Source organism: Amia ocellicauda, chromosome 3, assembly GCF_036373705.1.
Source record: "Amia ocellicauda isolate fAmiCal2 chromosome 3, fAmiCal2.hap1, whole genome shotgun sequence".
NCBI classification, from domain to species: Eukaryota; Metazoa; Chordata; class Actinopteri; order Amiiformes; family Amiidae; genus Amia; species Amia ocellicauda.
In genome coordinates, this window is record NC_089852.1 from 370,247 (window position 1) to 398,205 (window position 27,959).

A 27,959-nucleotide genomic window follows, 5' to 3' on the forward strand; every position below is an offset into this window, starting at 1 on the left:
CGTCGCTGGGCTTGGGAGCCGTCTTCTCCTCCTTCCTCTGTTCTTCTTGCCTGGGGTCCCATCCCCCCCTGACCCTGCGGGAGGCTCCAGTGCAGACGTGTGGTGCGGCGCTCACCGGTCCACCGAGCCGGCCGCGTGACTCGGTGCCAGAGATGTGCGCTGGAGCTCCTGCGGGGTCCTGTGACGTGTGGCCCCCGCGTGCGGTGCTGTGTGTCTGACCTGGCTTCAGTTTGGGTTTTTTCCTTCCTACAGAGACCAGACACAGAGCTGGAACCCAGTTAGTCTTGATGAAAACATCCCTGGTCTTAAAGCACTGGACAGTCATGCCCCTGCTGTAGGCGGCCATTAAAGATCTCACCCGTTGGACAGGTGTTTGACACACAATTGAGAATCTATTCACACACACTTAACTCACACCAGGTGCTGTCTCTTCATTTCCCCACCTCATGCCCATCCCGTTCTCCAGAGCTGCCCGGCGCTGGCATCTGATCTGGCAGCTACCGGGTCATGGCAGTAAATATATAGATCTGTTCAAACTGTAGATCTAAACACCATGACTCAGCTCAGGTGATTGCTTTCCAGGTGAAGGCAGAACACAACTTGTGCTGCTGTCCTCGTCCTCGTCCTCGTCCCTGTGCATGCTGCTGTCCTCTGTCTCCTGTGTAGGTGGGTTTGAAGCAGCAGGTTGTTGCTGTGGTGGTTGTTGCTGTTGTCGTTGTGTTATTGTGCATCTGATGATGAGGCTTGCTAATGTTCCCAGTACCAGTCAGTGTGTTGTGCTTCCTCGATGGAGTTGTCGAGTCCCATGGCGGCTTAACTCTCCAGAACACAGAATCTGAATACGAGTCAAAACAAGTCACAGGGTCAGTATAGATTTACACACACACACACACACTTTCACTCTCACTCACACACACACACACACACACACATACAGGGTGTCCTATAAGTCTGCAATCATAGGGAAACATTATTATAAGTGAATAAAGGCTTTCAATGTTTCCAGACTTATGGGACACCCTGTAAATATATTTATATACACACAGTATTTTATTATATTTTGTTGCCACTCAAACCCAGACCCTCTATACTGTTGAGGTCCCTGCTGTTCTCAAGAGGAAATGGCATCATCTGTTACGTTTAGAAGACAAAGTGGTGGGGGGGCAGATGGAGAACAACCCAAATAAATGCACATATTTTCACATCTGACTGATTAGCAACACAAAAGTGCATCCGGTCACCAATTAATTTGATCAATATCTGAGTTGAAAAGGGGAGCTGAATTTAATTCCCAGATTTGTAATTCAAATGAACTGTAATCTTTAATTACATACTGACTGTGATTCTCGCCCCTGTAGTTCAATGATAGATAAATAAATAACACTCATAGAAATCCCTCTGTAATTTTGTGACAATCGTTTAAATCCCCGACCGGCCCACCCTCCCACAGCCCCCCCCCCTGTATCAGAGCTGCGGTGAAGAGGAATCCGTGGGCGGGTTTATTCCTGGAGAGTGTTTGAATTAAACTCTCAATCCCAGTCTGTGGGATTCAGTCGGGGCCCGGTTCACTCTCAGACCTGTTCTTCAGCCCTACTATATCAAAACAAATACCCCCCCACTTCTACCACACCCGGAGTCTCCTCTCAAACACAGTGGTGTAGATAAGAAGCCGTATTTTTGCATAAATATATATTTGAATCGCCAGTTATTTCCAGTGTATTTTTTTTTTATTCACCCACCCAATTTGAACACGCCAGGGGTCCCTCAGGGAGCTCAGGGGTCCCGCACAGAGACGCAGCAGGTCTTCATCATCTGCAGACGAGGCTCCTTCCTTTACCTCCTTCTATCTCCATAATACATAGCTCTTGAATCCGTTAATCCTTTATTCTTGTCCTCCTTTACGATCCTCCCCTCCTCCACAGGTCTGGTCCCGGGTCCCACTGGCCCCCGTTCTCTGAACCCATGGACTGTCGTCCCCGAGATTGGCGGCACACCTGCGCTGAACAGGGCGATGGATTTTGACATGTATTTATTTTGCTGCCTGGATTCACTAGAACAGTGTCGGTCAGGTCTTGTATTTATCGAATTTGAAAGAGTGGCAAAACGTGTGAGACCTCAGACAAAGGACTGGCGATGGGGGTGCGAGCGGCCGAGCTCGTGAGGTAACAGGCTGTGATTAATGATAAAGCACTTAAGAGCCCATCAAGGCATTTAATTTCTTCCGATCAATCATCATTAAAGGAGGTTAAAGCGAGATCCTTGGGCACAGAGACCTGATGCAGCCGCCGCATCTCCTGTCACGAACCAGGGACTGATGTAACAGCCGCCCCCACCGCTGAATAAGGATAAAACCGCTAGAATGTATTGATACCAATCGCTCTCTCTCCAGGGTGAGGCAACAAGCTCCTCTGAGTCTCAGTGGATCCAGGCTTCCCACGCAGAGGATGAGGGGCAGAGAGTAGAGGGCTGAGGACGGAGGAAAGTGGTCAAAAACAAGCAAACAAACAAAAGTATACAATTGAAAAAACCTCTCCACCGCCACAACCCCCCCCCCCAACCCCGGTGGTCCTCGTCTGACGCTGCTCAGCTGCTGGCCCTGTGTTTACACACTGGTGAAGGAGAACTGCAGGCCTGTCTGTGATCTCTGACAGCAATCCATTCTTGACGCTCATTAGGAAGACAGGGCGGATTTGTACAAATAATTATCAGAAGTCAGTCAGTCAGTGTGTCAGTCAGTCAGTCAGTCAGACAGTGTGTCAGTCAGTGTGTCAGCGTGTCAGTCAGTCTGTCAGTCTGTCAGTCAGTCAGTGTGTCAGCGTGTCAGTCAGTCAATCAGCGGGTCATTGCTTCAGTCCGCTGGGGAAGACTGTGCCAAACCCATCCTGCGCTCGGCCCCGGGTCAGTACCGGAGCTGTTCTGTGTACCTGCAGCGCTGGCTGGAGGGAAGGCAGGACAGAGCGCTTATTCACCGCCAAGATCATTTATTTAGACGGAGGAATTCTGAGCAAATAGACCTTAAAATTAAAATTAAATAATAGGTAAACAAATTTGAGATTTGATTAATATTCTTAGAGAAATACTGATATAGCTGGGTAGCCAGTGTCCCGTTTCTCCCTCCCTCACTCTCTCTCCCTCTCTTCTTCCCTGGCTGAAACTGCTCAGAGCTCATTCATGTGTTATTCAGTCCGTTGACGTGGATTGGGGTGAAGAGTCTCTCAGAGAGAGGAGAGCAATACAGATACAGCTGCTCCTGATATAGAAATAAATACATAAACGAGTGGAGGGTGTTCTACTAGGTTTCTGCTCTACACTGCTCTCTGAGGTACATTGCTTTTCACTCCCCTCTGCCTCCACTGTGACGCAGCCGCATTGTAGCGCAGTAATCATTAGAAAGTGTCGTACAGTCCGACCTGGGGATTGGGGGTTTTGTCACAGGCGACGGTGGGGACACGGGCTGGACGCACACCTGGAATCAAAGAGAGGGAGACGGCAGCTATTTTGTGTAAAAATAAAATAGGAAAGCCAAAAAAGGACGTCAGGATGAGAGCAGTGAAGTGAAAAATGGGACAATGGCTGGAGGTAGGGATCGATACCCCCCGTCACTCAGTGTATAAGACCTGTTTGTGTCGCTCGGCCCGGCTGTCTGACACACACGTTGTGTTGTGCTCAATAACGCACCGAGCAACAAAGACAAAGATGCACACAGGCTGAGAGTCGGAGGGGAGGGGCGGCTATGCGCTGCTGCTGGTTCTCTCTGAACAGTGGAGGAGCATCTGAATTGAAGAACATATTCATCAACATGCACTGGGAAGAAGCCAGAATGAATAATGGGGAGAGAGAGAGAGAGATGGATATCGAGGCTAAGGGGTACTGTTGAAAGAGTCCTCAAAGTGTCATTTTTGCGCTGCTCAACCTTTAATTAAACCTTGAAAACTGGGGGAAATAAAATTAACAAATTGGTTAATGAATCGAGCAAAACAGGTGCTAAATGGCTGAAGGAAATTAACCAATCAGTCTTTCCTCTCCTGATTTATTTAGCACCTAATTAGAGTCTGCCTTGGTTAATTATGACTGGGCTGTCAAAAAAAAAAAAGGGGGGGGGGAACAGAAAAGTAAAGAAAGTGCAAAAACCAAACGCCAGCTGAAGAAAACAGGTTTTCCTGGAGAAAAAACAGAACAGGAAACAGAGCAGGTGCTGGAGTCGCTCTCGTAGTGAATGAGACTCACATGAGGAGCTGCAGTCCTGCTGTCCGTTAACGGTGAAGATCAGGAGCTCAAACGAACGCCATCCCTCCGTCCCTCCTTTACTCCGTCACTTCGTCACTCCTTCCTGCACTCCATCACTCTATCACTCTGTCCCTCCTTCACTCCATCCCTCCTTCACTCCATCACTCCGTCCCTCCGTCCCTCTGTGTTCGATGTATCTAGTTTCTAATTTAATTGACTGCTTTATCGTACAATATTATTGCTTCTAGTGAAAACAAATCATATTCTAAACGGTGGAGATAATATAGATAGTTCATAGGTCACCAGATACATTTCTAGTAACCGAGTTATTATCAGCTAATGATTGTGCACATAAACGTGTTATTGAAGCTTACTGTAAATAGGGAGAAGTTTAAATGTTTACTCCATGTTTTCTACAGACCCATCACTAAACAAGGCAAAGGCATTTCACAAAAACAGAGACAGAATCAATAGTTCAGCACGGGAATTTAAAATACTTTTAATTGTGCTGTTGCCATTTAAGAACGGGCCAATACAAATCCCGGCTTCACCGGTGAAAGGGCACAATTCATTAACACATAACAAATAGAAATGGTCCAATCAGTGTCAGGTCCACATGATTAGCACCGTTGAGTCATTCAAGGAAGCTAAGTTGCCGTCAGTCTAATTCACCTTTTAGCGTTATATTAAGACCTTTTTATACTTTTTGACGGGCCTCTACTAATAAGCACATAAACACATATACAGTGAGGGAAAAAAGTATTTGATTCCCTGCTGATTTTGTACGTTTGCCCACTGACAAAGAAATGATCAGTCTATAATTTGAATGGTAGGTGTATTTTAACAGTGAGAGACAGAATAACAACAAAAACATCCAGAAAAACGCATTTCATAAAAGTTATAAATTGATTTGCATGTTAATGAGGGAAATAAGTATTTGATCCCCTATCAATCAGCAAGATTTCTGGCTCCCAGGTGTCTTTTATACAGGTAACGAGCTGAGATTAGGAGCACTCTCTTAAAGGGACTCTCCTAATCTCAGCTCGTTACCTGTATAAAAGACACCTGTCCACAGAAGCAATCAATCATTCAGATTCCAAACTCTCCACCATGGCCAAGACCAAAGAGCTGTCCAAGGATGTCAGGGACAAGATTGTAGACCTACACAAGGCTGGAATGGGCTACAAGACCATCGCCAAGCAGCTTGGTGAGAAGGTGACAACAGTTGGTGCGATTATTCGCAAATGGAAGAAACACAAAATAACTGTCAGTCTCCCTCGGTCTGGGGCTCCATGCAAGATCTCACCTCGTGGAGTTTCAATGATCATGAGAACGGTGAGGAATCAGCCCAGAACTACACGGGAGGATCTTGTTAATTATCTCAAGGCAGCTGGGACCATAGTCACCAAGAAAACAATTGGTAACACACTACGCCGTGAAGGACTGAAATCCTGCAGCGCCCGCAAGTTCCCCCTGCTCAAGAAAGCACATGTACAGGCCCGTCTGAAGTTTGCCAATGAATATCTGAATGATTCAGAGGAGAACTGGGTGAAAGTGTTGTGGTCAGATGAGACCAAAATCGAGCTCTTTGGCATCAACTCAACTCGCCGTGTTTGGAGGAGGAGGAATGACCCCAAGAACACCATCCCCACCGTCAAACATGGAGATGGAAACATTATGCTTTGGGGGTGTTTTTCTGCTAAGGGGACAGGACAACTGCATCGCATCAAAGGGACGATGGATGGGGCCATGTACCGTCAAATCTTGGGTGAGAACCTCCTTCCCTCAGCCAGGGCATTGAAAATGGGTCGTGGATGGGTATTCCAGCATGACAATGTCCCAAAACACACAGCCAAGGCAACAAAGGAGTGGCTCAAGAAGAAGCACATTAAGGTCCTGGAGTAGCCTAGCCAGTCTCCAGACCTTAATCCCATAGAAAATCTGTGGAGGGAGCTGAAGGTTCGAGTTGCCAAACGTCAGCCTCGAAACCTTAATGACTTGGAGAGGATCTGCAAAGAGGAGTGGGACAAAATCCCTCCTGAGATGTGTGCAAACCTGGTGGCCAACTACAAGAAACGTCTGACCTCTGTGATTGCCAACAAGGGTTTTGCCACCAAGTACTAAGTCGAAGGGGTCAAATACTTATTTCCCTAATTAACATGCAAATCAATGTATAACTGTTTTGAAATGCGTTTTTTCTGGATTTTTTTGTTGTTATTCTGTCTCTCACTGTTAAAATACACCTACCATTAAAATTATAGACTGATCATTTCTTTGTCAGTGGACAAACGTACAAAATCAGCAGGGGATCGAATACTTTTTTCCCCTCACTGTACACCCTGAAAACGATTCTCCTCGGCAGCGTCCCAACCCCTGGGTTAGGCTTTGGCACCATTGACTCGCATGGAGAAAAGCCCGTAGAACAGCTGGAATGGAGCAGAGCAATGAAAATATCCTCCTGTTCTATGCCACGTGACCAGCCTTTGTCTGTTTCATTGTATTGTGTCCCAATGCGTTAACTAGCGCTGCATCATGTCCAGAGCGCTGTGGTTTCGCAGGGTCACCTTGACTCGTACTGCTCAGATGATGGCAAGGGGAAGTTGAGCGCAGGGCAATCAGAGCGGTGCCTGTGGAGCTTCCCCGGGCCCTGAGCGTGGGACCGGGCCGGGCTTGGGGTCCGGCTGGTTTCTGTGAGACGCAAGGCACTCTTATTGCACTCTGGTACGACCCGAGGGCCTTACACACAGCAACGCGAGGATCAGACAGGAATGAAAACCTCCAGACAGGAGATTGTGAGAGTCGCAGGCTAAGCAGCTTCCTGTTGACATTTTACCTGAGAAAGGGCTGATAAAGGACGGATAAGTGTCACGGCTTTAGGGGCTTATCAGGACCTTTCTGTGCTTCAGAGCAACACGCAGACTCTCCACGGGTTCAGAGCCAAACCCTGAAACAGTCCTCTGGAGCAACAGAGAGAGAGAGAGGCCCACATGGGGTTTGACAGCAGAGGGCCCGGTCCAGACGGGACGCAGAGTAGTGTGCCTGTTTTATGTCTTTGTAAATGAATGATGTTGAGTTTTTGTTTTGTTTGTTTGGGTTAAGTTTTTTTTTTGCCTTAGTTTTGCTGTTAACAGGGATGCACAGATTCGTGATGATAATGTATATATCATCGTAATATACACCGATCAGCCATAACATTATGACCTGACAGGTGAAGTGAATAACACTGATAATCTCGTTATCAAGACACCTGTCAGTGGGTGGGATATATTAGGCAGCAAGTGAACATTTTGTACTCAAAGTTGTGGTGTTAGAAGCAGAAAAAATGGGCAGCGTAAGGATCTGACGACTTTGACAAGGGCCACATTGTGATGGCTAGATGACTGGGTCAGAGCATCTCCAAAACTGCAGCTCTTGTGGGGTGTTCCCGGTCTGCAGTGGTCAGTACCTATCAAAAGTGGTCCAAGGAAGGAAAAGCGGTGAACCGGCGACAGGGTCATGGGCGGCCAAGGCTCACTGATGCACGTGGGGAGCGAAGGCTGGCCCGTGTGGTCCGATCCAACAGACGAGCTACTGTAGCTCAAATTGCTGAAAAAGTGAATGCTGGTTCTGATAGAAAGGTGTCAGAACACACAGTGCATCGCAGTTTGTTGCTTATGGGGCTGCGTAGCCGCAGACCAGTCAGGGTGCCCATGCTGACCCCTGTCCACTGCCGAAAGCGCCTACAATGGGCACGTGAGCATCAGAACTGGACCACAGAGCAATGGAAGAAGGTGGCCTGGTCTGATGAATCACGAGTTCAAGGTGTTGACTTGGCCTCCAAATTCCCCAGATCTCAATCCAATCGAGCATCTGTGGGATGAGCTGGACAAACAAATCCGATCCATGGAGGCCCCACCTCGCAACTTACAGGACTTAAAGGATCTGCTGCTAACGTCTTGGTGCCAGATACCACAGCACACCTTCAGAGGTCTAGTGGAGTCCATGCCTCGACGGGTCAGGGCTGTTTTGGTGGCAAAAGGGGGACCTACACAATATTAGGCAGGTGGTCATAATGTTATGGCTGATCGGTGTATATCATGATACAGCAAAGAGTAAAGGAGCCAACCGGTGTCCCTGCACATATTAAATAAAAGTATTGGTAGTTGTTATTTTATGTTATTAAAGTGTTGTGCTCTGCCGGATGCCCAGCCCTCGACACCCTTTTACACATCGCAACACGCTGAGGGATAAATATAGAGTAGCCCACAAAATAGAAAGAAAACCAGAATACATACTTCCATAGACAAACATAATAACCTATCAATAATATTCACTCAAAACAAGAAAGACAGAGGGTGGAATTCAGTCGTTAAACACTTTTCCTGCCTTCTTTTCCAGGCCTTTATTTACAACCTCTGCTCATTTAAACATAGCTCTGAAAATCCCTGCAGTACTTTTGCTTTTCCACAATACTGTGTCCTAACACCAATTGTTTCCAGTGATATACAAACGATGCAAGTTGTGAGTTTGCAAAGCGAAGCTCTCTATGTAACGACAGCAAGAGACGCCCTTGTCACTTCCTGCCCCCCGCCCCCCGTGACTGAGATGAAATCGGCACTGTATCTGCGCCCCCCAGGCCTCGCCTCCAGCCGGGGCTCAAATTGACATTCAGGAGGGACGTGCCTTGTATTAAGGTTTTGTTCATCCCAACAACAGCTTGTAATTGCGTTTTAATAGACAATTAAAACCCAGCGATGAATCAATGCGCGGCTTTAGGAATCGGGATTGGAATTTAATTTAGCAAAAATATTTTCACCCAGTCAATGCCACTTATATCAGCTCATCTCCATTTAACCCACTCAGAGCTTTCCATAAATGAGTGATTCCTGCCTCCGTTGACAATCTGCAGAGACAATCATAATAATCGTAATTATAATAAAAATTGGGGGGAAATCATTACTTTTCTCGCGTCAGAAATCTTCCCGCTCCGTGAGGAGACACCCAGGGCATTTAACTCATATTGATGTGTGCTGCTCTCTATTGCATATTAAGTTCTGTAACAGAAATTACCTCATGTGACAATATTGTTTTAATAGAATCTCAGGGCGCTTTCTTACAACACAAACATTCACACAAATAAGACAACAGGACAAGACTTCACATCTCAGTGGGGTGTAGGAACTTGCCCAGTGTAAGACTGTGTGAAACCAGTGACCTCCCAGTGACCCGGCCCTGCCCCTGAGCGTGGCACCACGGGGGTCCTTAGGAACCAATGTTGTGTGTTTGTGCCAAGCAAACCCTTCAGACATCAACCCGCTTTCACCTCTGATCACGGAGAGCAAATATTAAAACATGAGACATTCCCTTCAGACCTGGAATAAGTCTGGTTGCTCTCCTCTGAACTGCCTCAGGAGCAGCGATATCTTTCTTGAAGTGTGGAGCCCAGAACTGTCCACAGTATCCAGATGAGCTCTAACTAGTGCATTATACAGTCTGAACGTTCTGTAAGACACGACCCTCGCAAGTCCAGCCAAGGACGTAGATACCTGTGAGCTGCTGCGGTCAACAGGCTGCTGCCATGACACTGATTGACACTGTAGAGGATTCGGGTGCACGTCCCAGAGCCGGGTTTAGAGAGGACTACCTGGCACACGCGTGTTGAAACCAGGAAAGCCGAGGAGATAAGGCATGTGGAGGCTCTAGCGTGTTGTACAGCAGTCTGGCTCGAGTTTACAGAGGCAAGAGTTTAAAGTCTACTTTGCACCTGAAATGTGTCGGTGCTGGATGGCACACTCTTCGGCCCAGGGAGGATTTCCCTGCAGTGCTGCTTTCTTGAAGTGCAGGTGTCACATATGCTTTAGAAATATACCCATATAGGGGTTTTGTTCTAAAGTAAAGAAAGAAGAAATAAAGAAAGATAGAGAATTAAAGGAGAAAATGCAGTAACACAGGCAAGCAGGTGAGAGAATAGGTTCCTTAAGGTGAGGGTGAATATGTTGTGTATGTGTGTATTTTAGCACAGTCTGAAGGGAGAGAGAGGGAAAAAAAACTTTGCCAAAGGAACTGTTTAAATCTAGATCCTATTTATTTTTAAATTACTGGCCCTAGAAACGGCAAGGTTTCTTTTCTGTTGATAGCTTATCAAGATTGAATCCAAAATGTCACATTAATGGAGAAAGATTAAATTCTGAATGCCCTTCATCATCGTCTGACATTTAACACCTTTCGGATTTCAACGTGAGGGGCTACAGCGACGGGAGAAAACAAAACCCCACCACGTATGCTCCGAGCCGCTGTTTACAGCAGTCCGAACACGCCGGCATTTCTGTCCCCGGGGGTGAGGGGGGAAGTCAGGCACAGGGTCCAGTGCAGTGTCACATTAGCCGTGGTTGCTGGTGGTGGTGGTCTCAGTGTGTGTGTGCGTGTGTCTGTGTACGTGTGTGTCTGTGTGTGTGTGTCTCAGTGTGTGTGTGAGTGTGCGTGTGTTTGTGTGTCTGTGTGCGTGTGTCAGTGTACATGTGTGTGTGTCTCAGTGTGTGCGTCTGTGTGTGTGTGTGTCTCAGTGTGTGTGTCTGTGTGTGTGTCTGTGTGTGTGTGTGTGTCTCAGTGTGTGTGTCTCAGTGTGTGTGTGTCTGTGTGTGTGTGTGAGTGTGTGTGTGTCTCAGTGTGTGTGTCTGTGTGTGTGTCTGTGTGTGTGTCTGTGTACGTGTGTCTCAGTGTGTGTGTGTGTGTGTCTCAGTGTGTGTGTGTGTGTGTGTCAGTGTGTGTGTGTGTGTGTACGTGTACGTGTGTGTCTGTGTGTGTGTGTCTCAGTGTGTGTGTGAGTGTGCGTGTGTTTGTGTGTCTGTGTGCGTGTGTCAGTGTACATGTGTGTGTGTCTGTGTGTGTGTGTGTGTCTCAGTGTGTGCGTCTGTGTGTGTGTGTGTCTCAGTGTGTGTGTCTGTGTGTGTGTGTCTCAGTGTGTGTGTCTCAGTGTGTGTGTGTGTGTGTCTGTGTGTGTGTGTGAGTGTGTGTGTGTCTCAGTGTGTGTGTCTGTGTGTGTGTCTGTGTGTGTGTCTGTGTACGTGTGTGTCTCAGTGTGTGTGTGTGTCAGTGTGTGTGTGTGTGTGTGTGTGTGTGTGTGTCTGTGTGTGAGAGAGACTGAGCCCGTAGTCTGTGTAGCCCTAGGGTCTCAAATTCAATTTCACCGAGATTCATATAGCAATTTGGTATTTGATTTGCAGGTCAGATAAAGAAAAAAATCATTACATCTGTACTGCTGTGTTGTTTTGTGTGTGTGTTTGTTTTTTGTTTAGTTGTTATATTTGATTTGAGCGGTGGGGGTTAGAAAGTTTATGGTAAGCCTGGCCTAAGACATTCCCTCTCTGATCTAAGCGAGGCATCAGACAGCGTCTCCCCAGCGGAATAAGGGTGTATATGGGGAGATATGGGGGGATATGGTGTCTATGGGGGGATAGGGGGCGTCTGGGGGGGGGTATGACGTCTATGGGGGGATTAGGGCGTCTATGTGGGCGTCCCAGGGATGTTTTGCCATGGGAATCTCTCAAGTTTTTTTTTTTTTCTTCAGTTGGTCGAGCCTGTTTTTGTTGTCTGTCTCTCCTCCAGCTTATCGTGTCTGTCTCTCCTCCTGTCTGTGCTTCTGAGTGTTGTATCTTCAGAGAGATCCCGGGCCTGATGTTCAGATGATTTGTAACTGTCTCTCCCTCATGAGACCCAGGTTATGAAATGTGTTATGTACATGTGTTACCTCAGAATTCTGGACATTCGTGGCACATTTACCTTCGCCTCTTTCATCTCCTTGCCTTGAGACGCTGGGCGGTGGAGCGCCAGGCAGGCAGGTGAATTATGTATGTGGGTCATCGGAGAAGAGGAGAAACCAGGACAGCTGGGCGAAATAACCAATCAGCGCAGAATAGCATCTATCGGAGAGAATCGATAGCACGCCAATCTCTCTTGGGCTGATAATTGTCTGGCAGTTATATGTTAAACGTGGCCTTGTGCTCGTGCTTGTGTTTTTCAACCCAGAAAACTGTTCTCAGGGAAATGTAGAGGATGAAAGCCTTCACGGCCGATATATCATGATTAAGGGATTGACCCAATTGCAGCTCTTTAACAGCAGTGCCGGTGAGAGTCCGGGGTAAAGGCTCGGACTGGGCCAGGGTATTTCTGCCTCCCTTCCCAGCGAGTGCCCCGCCCTGAGAGACAGACACGTATGACTGTACTGTGAAATACCACAACTTCCTCCTGCCACTTCACTGTCGCATCTGTCCTCTGGATGAGAGACTGTGTCTCTGCTCCCCTGTCCACAGGTCTGACACCTCTGGTGCCGCCGACTCACGGGGCTTATTTTAGATGAGTCTAATGAGGATATTTATACCCAGAGTGCCGTGCTGCGATCGGACCAAGGACGGGGACGATGTCATCAATTTGTGACATCCAGGCACAATCCCATCAATCAAATGAAGTCGAGCAAAACTGCGTTAATTTAGTGTTGAGTGACGATCTGTGGCTCTTATTAGCGACGAGAGGAGAGTCTGGTGTGAATGATTTGTAAAATACGAGGGTCATCGCTGTCGTCTCTCTTCTCCGTCATGGTGCAGATTCTCTGCTTCCTTCTACACACGTGTTCAGAGACGTGTGGCTTGTCCCATGTGCATCGACACGCACACCGAATTACACAAGTTGATTGTATTCGCCTCAGCAGTCCATATTGTGAGATGAGTTCAGATGAATTTAGGCTGATTGATTAATTAGCTAAATATATATTATAGAAATGATGTTTTTTTCAATACATCATTGTTGTGTGTTGTATGTTGTTTGCCCAAAAGTAGAGTTACTATCAAATACATCTAGGGGGGTGTGTGTGTGTTTGTATGGGTGGGTAGGGGGTTAGCTTTTTCTGGTTTTCTTATAATTATTTAGGAGAAAACCAAATATTTAAATCAATCAATTAATCAATTTGTTTTTGTATAGCGCCCTTCGCAGGGTGGCCACAGAGCGCTGTACAGAGTAATAAACATACTGCAACAAAATGAATATGAATAAACCTTTAACAGTTAATAAACTAAAATAAAGTAAACCAACATAGTATAAAACCACATTAGATAAAGCAAACACAACTCAGCGAGATGATATACAACTCTAGTTAAGCAGCCCTGGGTGGGAGTGAAGAGGCGGAAGAAGTGAAGTTAGTTTGACTTTCTCTGAATATAGCGCTGTGCGCTCGACTAAATAAAGGTAATTACAGCTTCGTTAAGATGTTTCCTGTCTCGTCTCGGCTGTAATCAGTGTCCAAACTGCCTTGAGGCGATCCAAACTGCCGCCTGTGTTAATTCCTGCCCCAGTCACTCCCGCCCCCCCGGCGCCACGGCCGGGACATGGTTGCGAAGGAGCCGGAGCGCCGGGGCGAGTGACGGCCGGGGCGGGGGGGGCGCACTCTGCAATTAGGGATTGTTTGCCTTTTCATTTATTGACGGAGCTGTAATCTGCAGGCCGCATTAATGTGTTCCCTGATAGCCATCTTTCAGCGCTAATTGATTTTCAAGGTTTTGTGCCGAGTTTAATACCTGCTGTTTGGTGAGGAGAAAAAAGAGGGGTGGGGGGGGACCAACGGCAGTTAAACAGAGACTAGCAATTAGCACTCCTCCCCCGTCCCCCGCTTTTTTTGTTCAGAAGGAAACGCGCTGTGAATGTTTTACACAGTGTTGCCTTTCTTTTAATTTAACTCACAGGATTGGGAAAGAAAGGGCCGAGCGTAGGGCCTGAGGGGAGAGCGGGGCTGTGGGGGCCGTGCGTCGAGTGCGGGGGTCCTTGGGGCCGAAGGATTGTTCCTGCTCACTGTGTGCTGCGAGGAGATTAGGAATCCGGCGCAGCGCTCAGTGTGGATTCTTCTCACGGACGCCACCGGCAGCGCAGTGTTTTGTCTCGAAGGCGGCAGGCGGCCGGCAGCCTGCTGGGGCTCACATTGGGGGGTGTTAGTCAGAGGAGGGGCCGGCACCCCCGACTGGCTGGTACAGGAGTGCGGTGTGCGCGGCTCTGTTGACACATAGTCACAGGGAGACGGCTGCGGGATGGACCGTGTGAGGGACAGGGACTGGGTCAGGGACGCAGGGGTCTGATCACACATTTTCATCTCCCAAACACACCTCAGTCCACTGTTCAACACCTGGTTCTGTCCCTCCCTCTCTCTCTCCCTCTGTCTCTCTCTCTCTGTCCCTCCCTCTCTCTCTCTCTCTCCCTCTGTCTGTCCTCCTGTCTTCCCCACATCTGTTTACACTCCCCAGGTCTCACTCTCTGATTACACTCCCACTGTGCCTCGGATTCCCTGCCATATACTGTTCTCTGTGACTTCATCATCATCCTCGTCCTCATGACAGTAACATACACACGTGGGCCAGTGCACACAATTAACACACTTAGGTGTCCTCACCTGGGCCTATTTTATACTTGAATTTAGCACTGATTGGCTTAATATGTATTTTAGATATTGTGCAAACGTGAATGTATTCTTCCTCTCCCTGCGTTCGCTGTACATCGCACAAACAGACGCTGTATTTGTTGTACATCGATGTCAGCAGCAGTAGTAGTACTTGTGTTTCAGACGCAGTGGCAGATGGTCGGCAGCATGCAGAGCAACATAGCAACATTGCTGCCGATACCCGAGAAGCAGCCGTGGGTTTTGTGCAGCGCTGGGGCTGCAGCGCGGATTGGTGTGCAGCAGACTTGCTGATGTGTGTTGCTGGCGTGTCTGTCCTGCTTTCTTCCTTCCTCTGTAGAGCAGAGACGTTTACATTTGTCATCTCTCTTCTCCCTCTGCCGTCACTTGATTCTGACACCATTGAGAGTCTATGTGAAACCGTCTGCCAGTTCCACTCCTCGTCCCTGTGTAGTAGGAGTTTAAAATAAAGTCTGAAGGGAATAAAGGATTGGCGCTCGACTCCCTCGGGTTCAGGCGAGAGACAAAGTGCTGGTAAGACGAGCAAAGGCTGGTCTCTCAGATTTTGTGATCTGGGGGTTGTTGATCTGGACGTCCACTGTCCCACTCAAGCCTTCAGGTGACCGTCGGGCTTCGACAGTATTGTGGATAAAGACCATTGTGATTGTCACTGTTGTCCGCTCTGTACGTGTTCGTGTCTCTTACTTTGGGGGTGTCGGTGTCTCTCGGTGGTACCGGGCCCCCCGTGTAATGCCAGTGCTCTGTGCTTCCTCCCTCAGCAGACAGACGACCCGGATGCAGAAGAGAACCTCCTGGAGAACCAGTACTCTCTGAAGCTGGACTTTGTGGACGACCCCAACTTCAAAAATAAGGTCAACTACTCCTACACCGCAGTGCAGATCCCCACAGACATTTACAAGGGCTGTGAGTAACACCGATTATCATGTGTGTGTGTATGTGTGTGGCTGTTGTAGCCAATGCTCAGGCGACGCATGCAACATGTTTGACCCACAGATTCTGGAGCATTTAAATGGGTCTTTAAGCCCCAGAAGGCCCGTCCTACGGTCCTGAGAGTCTGTATGTTCAACTCGTTTAATCGGCCCCAGCTGCACGTTGAGCCACGCTCGTTATTTGAGACCGTCGTTGGCCGTTCCCAGCTCCTGTGAGATGGCGTCAGGTGAGCACTTTGTTTCTGGCTGTGTATTAAAATCAGTCCCGGTACCCAGATCAGAAGCACTGCGATTTAAACCTCGGACCCCCTTATGCAGGGGAAGGCGTGTCCATGTATGTCATTCATTCTCTGTCTCTCTCATCTCCGTGGTATGTGGCACCGCACACATCCTGACTGAAGCATCCCCTGGTCAGCAGGGCCGGGCTGCGTCGGTCACATCTGAACCGCGAGATTTCACTGGTCAGACAGTCCTGTCGTCAGTAACCGTGTAAACAGCCTTTGGTCCCCTGCAGAGGGCGTTTAACTCCGTGCCCATGGTAATGATGCAGACGGAAATAAGAGGGGAAGCGAAGGGGCCCTTAGGAGCCGAGCGCAGCTGCTGTCTGCGGTGACCAGTTTGGCAGTGATCGGACCCCCCCTGAGAGACGGATCCCCTCACATCGCCAGCGTAGCGCCAATGCTCAGTCCGATGTGCTTCAAGTCTGTAGGGACCTGATGGGAGAGGAAGAGAGAGAGAGAGAGAGAGGGAGGGAGGGATTAGCTGTATTAATAGAAACTGTTTAGTGACTTTTTCTTTCTTTTTTTCCTTGTCTTCCTCTTCAAAGGCCAAGCGAGACTGTTCAGTGTCCTGGTTTTTATTTGTCTGTCCAGGACCGCGGCCATCATTGAGAGTGAAACTATTCCCCCAGCGCCTTAATGAACCGTTTTATGATTCATTATTTCAGCAGTGATTATAACTGGCAAGTCTCAAAACTTTCTGATTAGCTCAGGTCAAACACTCACACATTCTCTCTTTCTAATTATCAATGCTTATTACCAAATGAAAAAGAAAAAAAAAAACGTATTGTGAAAAAAACTGGGCTGGTGAGAATAGAGAGACGGTTCTCCTGTGAAACTGCCTGGAGGGACCAGGGACGGAGACAATGGAGACAGAAGGGACGGTAGAGATGGAGAGCACAGTGGGGACGATGGAGATGGTGGAGACGTAAGGGACAGTGGGGACAGAGGGGATAGTGAGGACAGTGAAGACAGTGGGGACTGTGGGGATGGAGCGGACAGTGGGGACAATGGGGATGGTGGAGACAGAGGGGATGGTGGGCATGGACAGGACTATAAAGACAATGGGGACGGTGGGGATGGAGAGGATTGTGGGGATTGAGGGGACGATGGAGATGGAGGGGATAGTGGGGATGAAGAGGACTGTGGGGACAGTAGGGACAGTGAAGAAGGTGGGGACGATGGAGACGGTGGAGACAAGGGTCGGTGGGGACGGAGGGGAAAGTGGGGACAGTGAAGACAGTGGGGATGGAGGGGACTGTGGGGACAGTGAAGAAGGTGGGGGCGATGGAGATGGTGGAGACGTAAGGGACGGTGGAGACGGGAAAATGGTGACAGTGAAGTCAATGGTGACGGTGGGGATGGAGGGGACAGTGGGGATGGAGAGGACAGTGGAGACTGTGGGGATGAAGGGGACAGTGGGGACAATGGGGACGGTGGGAATGGAGGGGACTGTGGGGATTGAGGGGACGATGGAGACGAGGGACAGTGGGGACGGAAGGGAAAGTGGGGACAGTAAAGACAGTGGGGGCGGTGGGGATGGAGGGGACTGTTCCATGAGAAAATAAATATTAAACATGTAGTATATTACATATATTAGATTTTTTTTTTAACACACTCAGTAAGTGTCTATAAACTTCATCAAATCAAATAGACGAGTTGAGCTCTGATTGAAGTGGTGGTGTGAGACACAGTTAAGCCCCGTCAGAGACAACAATTCAGCAGAACATCCACAGTCCCGGGCAGGAGTCGTGTTGTGGATGATGGACAGAATCCAGTGACATGCTGTGGCATCAAAGAGACGCGCGTACAGGTTGACCAGAATACTGATGCGCTCTCACAATACATATCGACTCGAGGTCTCACATACACTCGCGTTCAGCTCTAGCATTGTCCCCTCACACTCGAGAGTATCTGTCATGCATTGGGGCCCACTTCACTTTAATCTGTGCAGAGACACGTTAAACGCAGGCGGCGAATATTCTCTAAGCACACGGAGTGTATTTATAAGACAGTGTCAAGTTTAGCTTTGTTTTCATTGTGTAGAGATTGTGGAGCTGCTGCTGCTCGGTATGAAAGAGAGGAAACATTTATATGTAAAGTAAAGCAAACTATCCGTCTCAATAACACTATCGCTGCCGCGGCCCTAACAGACAGAACCCAGACTCGCACTGCAGAGAGCTGGGATTACTCAGAACGGTGTATATTGAACACAGTCGTCAGAACATAAGAGTGTCCAATCGAGAGGAGGCCATTCGCCCCATCGTGCTCGTTTGGTGTCCATTAATAACTAAGTGATCAAGGATCCTATCCAGTCTGTTTTTGAATGTTCCCAAATTGTCTCTTCAGCCACATCGCTGGGAGTTTGTTCAGATTGTGACGCCTCTCTGTGTGAAGAAGTGTCTCCTGTTTTCTGTCTTGAATGCCTTGAAGCCCAATTTCCATTTGTGTCCCGGGTGCGTGTGTCCCTGCTGATCTGGAAAAGCTCCTCTGGTTTGATGTGGTCGATGCCTTGAATCAAGTCCCCACCAGTGGCGGTTCTAGACCATTTTAGCTGGGGGGGCATGGCCGGGGCAAGTTGTGATTTTGGGGGAGCCATCATCATCCCCGCCAAATTAACGTAGGGTGCTGACGTTGTTTTGTCTGTGGTGCTAGCGGGGGTGATCTGAAAATGTTTGGTCCGCGGTGCGGGTTGCGGGGGCTGCCCTCCCGTAGATCTGCCCCTGGTCCCCACGTAGTCTCCTCTGTTCCAGGGTGAGAAGGTTCGGTTCCTCAGTCTCTCAGTAGGACATTCCCTTCAGACCTGGAATAAGTCTGGTTGCTCTCCTCTGAACTGCCTCTAGAGCAGCGATATCTTTCTTGAAGTGTGGAGCCCAGAACTGTCCACAGTATCCAGATGAGCTCTAACTAGTGCATTGGACAGTCTGAACATCACTGCCCTTGTTCTCAATTCTACACTTTTGACAATATACCCTAACATTGTGTTTGCCTTTTTTATTGCTTCCCCACACTGTTTGGATGGAGAAAGTGAGGAGTCCACGTAGACTCCTAGGTCTTTCTCATGCATTACATCATATAGTGGACATTTTTGTTACCTGCATGTATTACCTTGCACTTGTCCACATTGAATTTCATTTGCCAGGTGTCGGCCCACAACTGAATATTATCTAAGTCCCTCTGAATAGCCTGTGCTGCCGAGATTGTATCTGCTGAGCCGCCTATTTTAGTATCATCTGCAAATTTGACAAGTTTGCTAACTATCCCAGAGTCCAGATCATTAATATAGATTAGAAACAGCAAAGGCCCTAGTACTGATCCCTGTGGAACTCCACTAACAACCTCACTCCAGTTAGAAGCGACTCCTCTAATCAACAGGCAAATATTTATCTCCTATTTGTTTTATGAAAAGGAATAATACCATTGTATAATTTAATCAAGTTGTTCTGGAGCTCCATTTTAATCCCTTCAATAATATCCTGATGTCTTCTATTCATTATATAAAATGAATTAAAAAACTAATATTGGAATTGCAGTGAGTTGGAAAAAAGAAAAAAGACAGACTGCGCCTTCAGATAAAAAATGGAACTGGAGAGTTTTCACCGTGCGGAGGAGAGATAACGCTATCGCTCTGGTATAAAGGAGCCGACGGTCCCTCTCCTTACTTTTACACAAAATGTTGTGTGAAATGTGTGCAAAAGTGTCGTCTCCATTGACCTCATCTCATTGACTGGCTGCCGCCCAGTTTCCCGGGTGTAGTTTGTTCAAAGGAGGGTCTGCAGATTCACAGGGCATTTTTATAAACCAGTTGAGAGCCTCCCAATGGGAATAAAATCCCAAATTCCCCATCTCGGAAAAATTCGATATGAATAGGAAAATTCGCTCACATCCTCGGAGGGGGGGCTGTCGTGGTCTCCTCTGTCTGATGAGATGATGCACGTCTGAATGGATCTGATACAGCAGCGTTTTGGACAACATACACAATACGAGCACCAAAAACTGTTTTGATAAAGGAGAGCAGGAGAGAGACTGAAATGAGTTGCCTTCAGATCTTCTAGGGTCTGGGACGTTCACTAAACCGTGGCAGATGATATCAAGCACCTATATTGTGTGTGTGTGTAATGTGTGTGTGTGTATATAGTGTGTGTATAAAATGTGTGTGTGTGTATAAATGTGTGTCTGTGTGTATATAATGTGTGTGTGTAATGTATGTGTGTGTGTGTATATAATGTGTGTGTGTAATGTATGTGTGTGTGTGTGTGTAATGTATGTGTGTGTATATAATGTGTGTGTGTGTATAAAATGTTTGTGTGTGTATAAATTTGTGTCTGTGTGTATATAATGTGTGTGTGTGTCTGTGTGTATATAATGTGTGTGTATAAAATGTTTGTGTGTGTATATAATGTGTGTGTGTGTCTGTGTGTATATAATGTGTGTGTGTGTATATATAATGTGTGTGTATATAATGTGTGTGTATATAATGTGTGTGTGTGTCTGTGTATATATAATGTGTGTGTATATAATGTGTGTGTGTGTGTGTATATAATGTGTGTGTGTATATAATGTGTGTTTGTGTGTGTGTATATAATGTTTGTGTGTATATAATGTGTGTGTATATAATGTATGTGTGTGTATATAATGTGTGTGTGTGTGTATAATGTGTGTATATATAATGTGTGTGTGTGTATATAATGTGTGTGTGTGTGTATATAATGTGTGTGTGTGTATATAATATGTGTGTGTGTGTGTATATAATGTGTGTGTGTGTGTATATAATGTGTGTGTGTATATAATATGTGTGTGTGTGTGTATATAATGTGTGTGTGTGTGTGTATATAATGTGTGTGTGTATATAATATGTGTGTGTGTGTGTATATAATGTGTGTGTGTATATAATGTGTGTGCTACAAGGGTCTCTTTGTGCATTTGATCTTGACTCCAGTTCGTATTGGCCAGAGTAGGTGGATTGGGGTCAGTGATGAGATTTCTGCAGAACTTTGTTTAAACTCAAACAGTTTGATGTTGACGTTCGAGGCACTGAAATATTATAGCTTTTGGAAAACAAGGTGGGGGAGAAAAGAGAAAATAATCTTTACGAGGGACGTCTAACACAAGGTGATGATTAAAACGTACATGATGGAGGGAGCCATAGAAACTCCAGAGATACGATGGAAACAAGGGACTTCCTCCATCTGATAAAAGAGATGGAGAAAGAGGGAGGGATTCAGGGCAAACAAGGATGCTTTTAACTAAACAAGAGATACGTGTTATCCTGCAGAGAGACGGAGGGAGAGAGAGAGAGAGAGAGAGAGAGAGAGAGAGGATACGGAGAAAACCAGGGGGGTTAAAGTAAAATGAGGAGATTTTAATCTAACGAGATTTAAGAGAATGAAAAATGCCATTGAACCGGGAGATCTTTAATCACGGTGCTCGAGTGGATACAGGGGAAACGTTCACTCAATGAGTTTGATTTTAATTAAACAGACAGATGAAATGGTACCAGACAAAGGAGCCTGCTTTCAATAAAAGTGCTTTCTCTTTAATAAAGCAGAGATCAAACCCAAATAAGGGAATGAGAGCAGGCTGTGGGTTTGATGCCGATCAGTGCAGGAATGTGCGGCACGGCCCCGTTACTGGGGTCCTCTGCTGTGAGACGTCCAAACAGCAGCACCCTGTCTGCTCCCTTTGATAGTGCGGCTTCGCATGCGTTTTAACTGCGTCTCTGTTTTTCTTTGCTTTCCTCTCCTTCTGCATGCGTGAGAAACTGTGTCTGCATTACATTTTACCTGCCGCTCAGCTGGCGAACACTGTGCTATTTGGAGTTTCATTTAGTTGTTAGAATCCTTATCAAAGCCAGATTAAGAACATAAGACAGTGTCCAGTCGAGAGGAGGCCATTCGCCCCATCGTGCTCGTTTGGTGTCCATTAATAACTAAGTGATCAAGGACCCTATCCAGTCTGTTTTTGAATGTTCCCAAATTGTCTCTTCAGCCACATCACTGGGGAGTTTGTTCAGATTGTGACGCCTCTCTGTGTGAAGAAGTGTCTCCTGTTTTCTGTCTTGAATGCCTTGAAGCCCAATTTCCATTTGTGTCCTGGGTGCGTGTGTCCCTGCTGATCTGGAAAAGCTCCTCTGGTTTGATGTGGTCGATGCCCTTCATGATTTTGAAGACTTGGATCAAGTCCCCACGTAGTCTCCTCTGTTCCAGGGTGAAAAGGTTCAGGTCCTCAGTCTCTCAGTAGGACATTCCCTTCAGACCTGGAATAAGTCTGGTTGCTCTCCTCTGAACTGCCTCTAGAGCAGCGATATCTTTCTTGAAGTGTGGAGCCCAGAACTGTCCACAGTATCCAGATGAGCTCTAACTAGTGCATTGTACAGTCTGAACATCACTGCCCTTGTTCTCAATTCTACACTTTTGACAATATACCCTAGCATCCTGTTTGCCTTTTTTATTGCTTCCCCACATTGTTTGGCTGGAGTAAGTGAGGAGTCCACATAGACTCCTAGGTCTTTTTCATGCGTCCACAGCACTGGGCTGTCAGCTGCACAAACAGCTGTTTTACTGTTGCTCTCCAGCATGGGGACACGTGTCGACAAATTCCTCAAAGGAGGACATGTTTCAGAGAAGGCCATGTAGGCGTATTTACAGGCCGTGGACGGCGAGGTTTAGCAGACACAGACAGGGGCGTGAATATCTCGTCAGCGCTTCGAAAGCTCAAGCTGCAGCGCACAACCTCCCCGGGAAACGTCTCCTGTAGCCGCGCAGATTGTTTAAATTTAACACTTCGACACTAAATGGCATTTCACACAAGAAGCAGCTTTTTTCTTTTTTTTTTAATAATCTGTTTATTCCTATAATCTCTTTATGGAAGCCACAGGCACATAATCTCTTCTCTGAAACTATCAGGTTCTCGTCTTTGTCACTCCTGACCTTCACTATCAGGGAAAGTGGGGTTCATTTGGTATTCATCTAAATCAGCAATGTATGAACAGAGCGGGGGGGCCCTGACAACAAAGACAACACAGCCGGCTGATCTCTCGCTCCGCCGTCTCTCTCGGCGCGATTTCACTTGCGACACTCGAAGGAAAATAAATAAAAAACTAAATAAATAAATAAAAAGAGGAATGGAGAGGGAGAGAAACAGACTTTTAAAGATGTAATTTTCTTTCCTGAGGCAAATTGGCAGCAGTTTAGAATCACAATCACAACAGTGTAATTATGACGGCTCTGAAGGTCAGGCAGGGAGAGAGCAGACGCCACCGAGGCTCGGCTGGAGAGGACCTCTTTAAATTGGAGTCAGGCAAACTGAGAGAGAGATTTCTTTTCTGCGCTATGAGGAAACATAAGTCCTGGACTCCCAACTTCCAGCCTGGGCCCGAGAGGGATGTGCACCCCCACATCCGCGCAGCTCCTGGCTCTGTTTGAGAGGGTTTGGTTTGTGAAGAACCGATTGAATGGAAAGACGTTTTTATTTGTGCAGAGGAGAGACTGTTTATAAATGCACTGGGTCTCTGGAGTAGCTCTGCTCTCCCCGGGCTGGGAGGGGGATCACGAACCCAGCTGTACAAATGTATGACAGCGTCCCTCGCTGGAAGAACCAGGACTCTTTCACAGTACCCCTTACACCGACGCCATAACCGTAATTGGGTGAAGCCCAAACAGGAGACACTTCTTCACACACAGAGGCGTCACAATCTGAACAAACTCCCCAGCGATGTGGCTGAAGAGACAATTTGGGAACATTCAAAAACAGACTGGATAGGATCCTTGGATCACTTAGTTATTAATGGACACCAAACGAGCGCGATGGGGCCAATGGGCTCCTCTCAACTGGGCACTGTCTTAGGTTGTTATGTTCTAACACTGTCCAGAGCTGGGTACCGGTGTAGGGGACAGGGCCACACGGGTGTGACTAGTATGTGTTTTCAGACTAGATGACACACACACATGTTCAGGCAGTTGAGTGTAGTCTAATGAGGAAAGCAATGCACAGACTGTTTTGTTTCCTCGCAGCGTATTAACACAAGTTCCCTCTGACGGGGGGAGGGGGGGGACAGACTTGCAGCACCATTAATCTGAGAAGTGCACTCGGCGGGGAATGTTTGCAGAGCGGCTCGCGGGAAACGAGTGTCGTTGGAGAGAGAGACGAACGAGGGGAATGAGCGGCGCGGCCACGGCGGCGTGCGGAAGGCAGAGTCTCAGTTCTGAAGTTCTGAGCCGTGTTGGGGGGAAGAGTGTTGTAGTCTGTGCTCGACGCACTGTAGGCTTGAGGTGTGTGAGACTGGAAACTTGGTCTCTGGGGAGTCAGGGTGGGGGGTGCAACTGTTTAAGTGAACATATATTTTTCTTCTTGAATTTTCACCACCCCCCCAGCCATTACCAAAACCAGGCCTTGCTCTCAAGCCAGTGAAGGGGCACTATCGCCCCGGCACACACTAATTAAAACATTGAACAGAACACCCTCCACTTCACCCACCGCTAAACACACAAATTACATTTTATTTGTTTATTATTTACTGTGTCGCCTTTAATTAAAAACGCAATCAGTTCGGTGAAAGAAACAGTTTTTTCTGCACACCCGCCCCATCTCTCTCTCTCTCGGTTTAGATTTATTTTTAAGCCACCCTCCCGCGGTACAGGGCTGTGCGCTGAATACTGATGGAGCTGGAGCTATGGGCAGGCCTGGCGTTTGAAGGGGCAAAACTGTGGTGCCGAGCCCTTAATTAGACCCTGGAGTTTCATCAGCCTGTCTTTCAGTGTGAAATAATCACAGTAATACATGTTATATTCTTTCATTTGTGAACTAGTTACATAGATAAGAGAGTAGCTTAAAAAAGTAGAACAAAACAAAGCACAAAGTTACAAACTACAACAAAGAAGCAAGACACCGCAGCATTGTGTTTGTCTCCTAAACCGACGTGTCCCGGTGGTTATATTAACAAGAAAGATAATCAATCATCGTGGATATTGCAAGCTGGCAGCTGGAAAGAAAAACAAAGGATATAAAACCGAGGAGGGAAATGTGCAAGAATCTCCCTTGAGTTAATATTGATATTTAAAAGAACAAACACAGAAGATCGCCATCTCAGGAGCCTAGACTGAGGAGAGGAGCAGTGTTGAGCTTGTTTAGTTGTGCTGTTAACGCACTGTAACATTTAGTATGTAATAATAGCCATAACAGTCATAATCGTACTAATAGAAATGGGATATGTTTTAATAAGTGCTTTTGTGGTTTCGTGTGAAGCCGTGTGGAGGGATTTCCGGTCTCCTGTTCGTCCGGTGGCTTTACCGATCGCCGGAGCAAATAAAAGGAGGAGACTGCCAGATAAATGCGTGGAGGATATTCAGGCAGAAGCCGCTGTCAGCAGGGTTTAGTGGGACTAAAGCCGCACTCTATAAAAGCTGAATATAAATCATGGCAGTGAAGAATTATGACACAGAACAGTAGTCAATAAAGGCCGAAAATAATTGTTTTTTCTGCTTCATTTCGAGTTCTACTTCATAAAGGGCACCGGGCCGCCGCCGCCTAAATGTCTGAGGACGTTTCCGCTGATGGATTGCTTTTTAAAGACACCATTGCGACTCTGTGTTTTGGCTTTTTATTTATGAAAGATGTCAGCGGTAACATTTTGGGAGCTGCTGCTCCTGGGCTCCAGCTGGTGTCAGTTTCTCTAACGTGTTTTCTCTTCAACACCCGTCACAGGACAGGAGAGAGAGAGGACGGACTAAACTGAGATGGAATTAGGGTTCTTATCGTGAGCCGCTCATATCTCTGGTTCGATGTCTTATCGCGATGCATTAATCCTGTGAGTGCCGTGTCGCCCGGCCGTCGATCCCTGTGACGTTGGAGGCGTCCGAGGCGCGGTCTCAGTCTCTGTCCTGCTGCCCACCGCGGCGCAGACGCTCGGCTGTAAAGTGTCCTTGAGTCTCAGGGGACGTGTTTTAAATGGAACCGGACCCCCGTGTCTCTGTCTGTCTCAGACTCGTACCGAGAGTCACTTCAGCTGAAGGACGTCGGGCTTCGAGAGGAGAATCACACGAGATGTGGCGCCACTCGTCCTGTCCGGGGCGCATTCATCACAATCGGAAGGAAATTATTTTATAGAAGACTATACACATTCTTCTTCTTATTCTTATTTATTATTATCGCTCTCTCTCTCATTTTGTGTTCTTAAGACACCAGAAAGAAAGTGATTTACTGTAAAATCCCCAAACCTTTGCTTCCTGACCAGCCAGGGGGCAGCTAGGTTTATTCTTGTCCTCCTCATTATTATTATTATTTTTTTTTAAGTGAATAGATGCTCCAGATTACAGAGCAAAGTTTTAGTTTATTTAGCCTTGATTGTCATGTTTTAAGTGCTGAAGACACCACGTACTGTTCCTCGTTAAGGGGTTTTACACTAAAGTGGCGGCTCTAGGCCAAAACCGAAGTCAACCACACAGATGTGAGACAGCCGTCCTGCGCCGTCCTGTTGACACTGACCAGGCCCCCCAGGGCCACGGTGTCCCGGAGCGGTGGCATGTAGCTGCAGTCTGAGAAACTCGACTCCAGCTCCTTTAATGGACTACAAATGCAATTCACGAGACTGATGCAGTGTAAGTGCTGAATAATTTAATACCATCCACATCCCGGCCTGACACGGCTATAAATTACAACATCAGGACCCACACCGGGGATGTCGAGGAGGCGATCAGACTAGAGGCGCGCCTTCCTCGCGCTCGTGCTTCTTCACGGAGAATCGGCTCGGAGCGCCGGAGTTCAGACATTCCTCTCGGTGACAGGAGCAATTTATTTAACATATGCTCGGCACCCTCAGCCTGTCAGCGATTGAGTGTGTGTATGCGTGTGTGTGTGTGTGCATGTGTCTGTGTGCGTGTGTCTGTGTGTGTGTGCATGCATGTGTGTGTGTGCATGTGTGTGTGTGTGTGTGTGTGTGTGTGTGTTTGGGATTCACATTCACATTCTTCAAAGATCATCGAGCGACCGGCACTTGCGTTAGTTTTGTCACTTTTGCCAACAGACACAGGAGTGTGAAGAACCCAATACTCAGGGTCTGGTTGTCCTTTTTAATGAGGGTGGAGTGGATGGGGATGTAAAAATTATTAGAATATGTATAAACAAACAAACAAAGACCCAAACAAACACTTCCATAAACATCTTAAGCCATCGCTGTGTTGTGCAGTTGCCCGTGAAGCCCTGGGAACAAGTCTACTTACCCAGGCGCTGATTTGCTTTCTGTGCTTGATTACTGAATGCCGGGTTATATTTATGCAGCAGCTATTAAAGCCAGCTGCAAATCTCTGCCTCAGCTTCCAAAAATACTGCGCTTCTGTCCCAGAACCCCCCCCCACACACTGGCTCTGAGCGAGAGACGCACCAGTGAGGGGGAGAGAGGGGCAGGTAAGGCCATTCACCCCATGGTGCTCGTTTGGTGTCCATTAATAACTAAGTGATCAAGGATCCTATCCAGTCTGTTTTTGAATGTTCCCAAATTGTCTCTTCAGCCACATCACTGGGGAGTTTGTTCAGATTGTGACGCCTCTCTGTGTGAAGAAGTGTCTCCTGTTTTCTGTCTTGAATGCCTTGAAGCCCAATTTCCATTTGTGTCCCTGGGTGCGAGTGTCCCTGCTGATCTGGAAAAGCTCCTCTGGTTTGATGTGGTTGATACCTTTCATGATTTTGAAGACTTGGATCAAGTCCCCACGTAGTCTCCTCTGTTCCAGGGTGGAAAGGTTCAGGTCCTCAGTCTCTCAGTAGGACATTCCCTTCAGACCTGGAATAAGTCTGGTTGCTCTCCTCTGAACTGCCTCTAGAGCAGCGATATCTTTTTTGAAGTGTGGAGCCCAGAACTGTCCACAGTATCCAGATGAGTTCTAACTAGTGCATTGTACAGTCTGAACATCACTGCCCTTGTTCTCAATTCTGCACTTTTGACAATATACCCTAACATCCTGTTTGCCTTTTTTATTGCTTCCCCACATTGTTTGAATGGAGAAAGTGAGGAGTCCACATAGACTCCTATACACAATCCCTTTCCAGTTTGCCTTTCTGTTAAGACTGAGCAGATCCAGTTTGGGTCGGCGGGGCACA

General features: G+C 47.3%; 1 protein-coding gene across 1 annotated transcript in view; it reads left to right on the plus strand.

Annotated features, from left to right (window-relative positions):
• The window catches only part of cacna2d2a (calcium channel, voltage-dependent, alpha 2/delta subunit 2a), a 247,107-nt gene that overhangs the window by 152,628 nt on the left and 66,520 nt on the right, over positions 1-27,959 (plus strand). Inside the window, exon 6 of the mRNA XM_066697542.1 lies at positions 15,421-15,565. Within this exon, the coding sequence (XP_066553639.1) occupies positions 15,421-15,565 (145 nt within the window). The remainder of the gene's footprint in view (positions 1-15,420; positions 15,566-27,959) is intronic.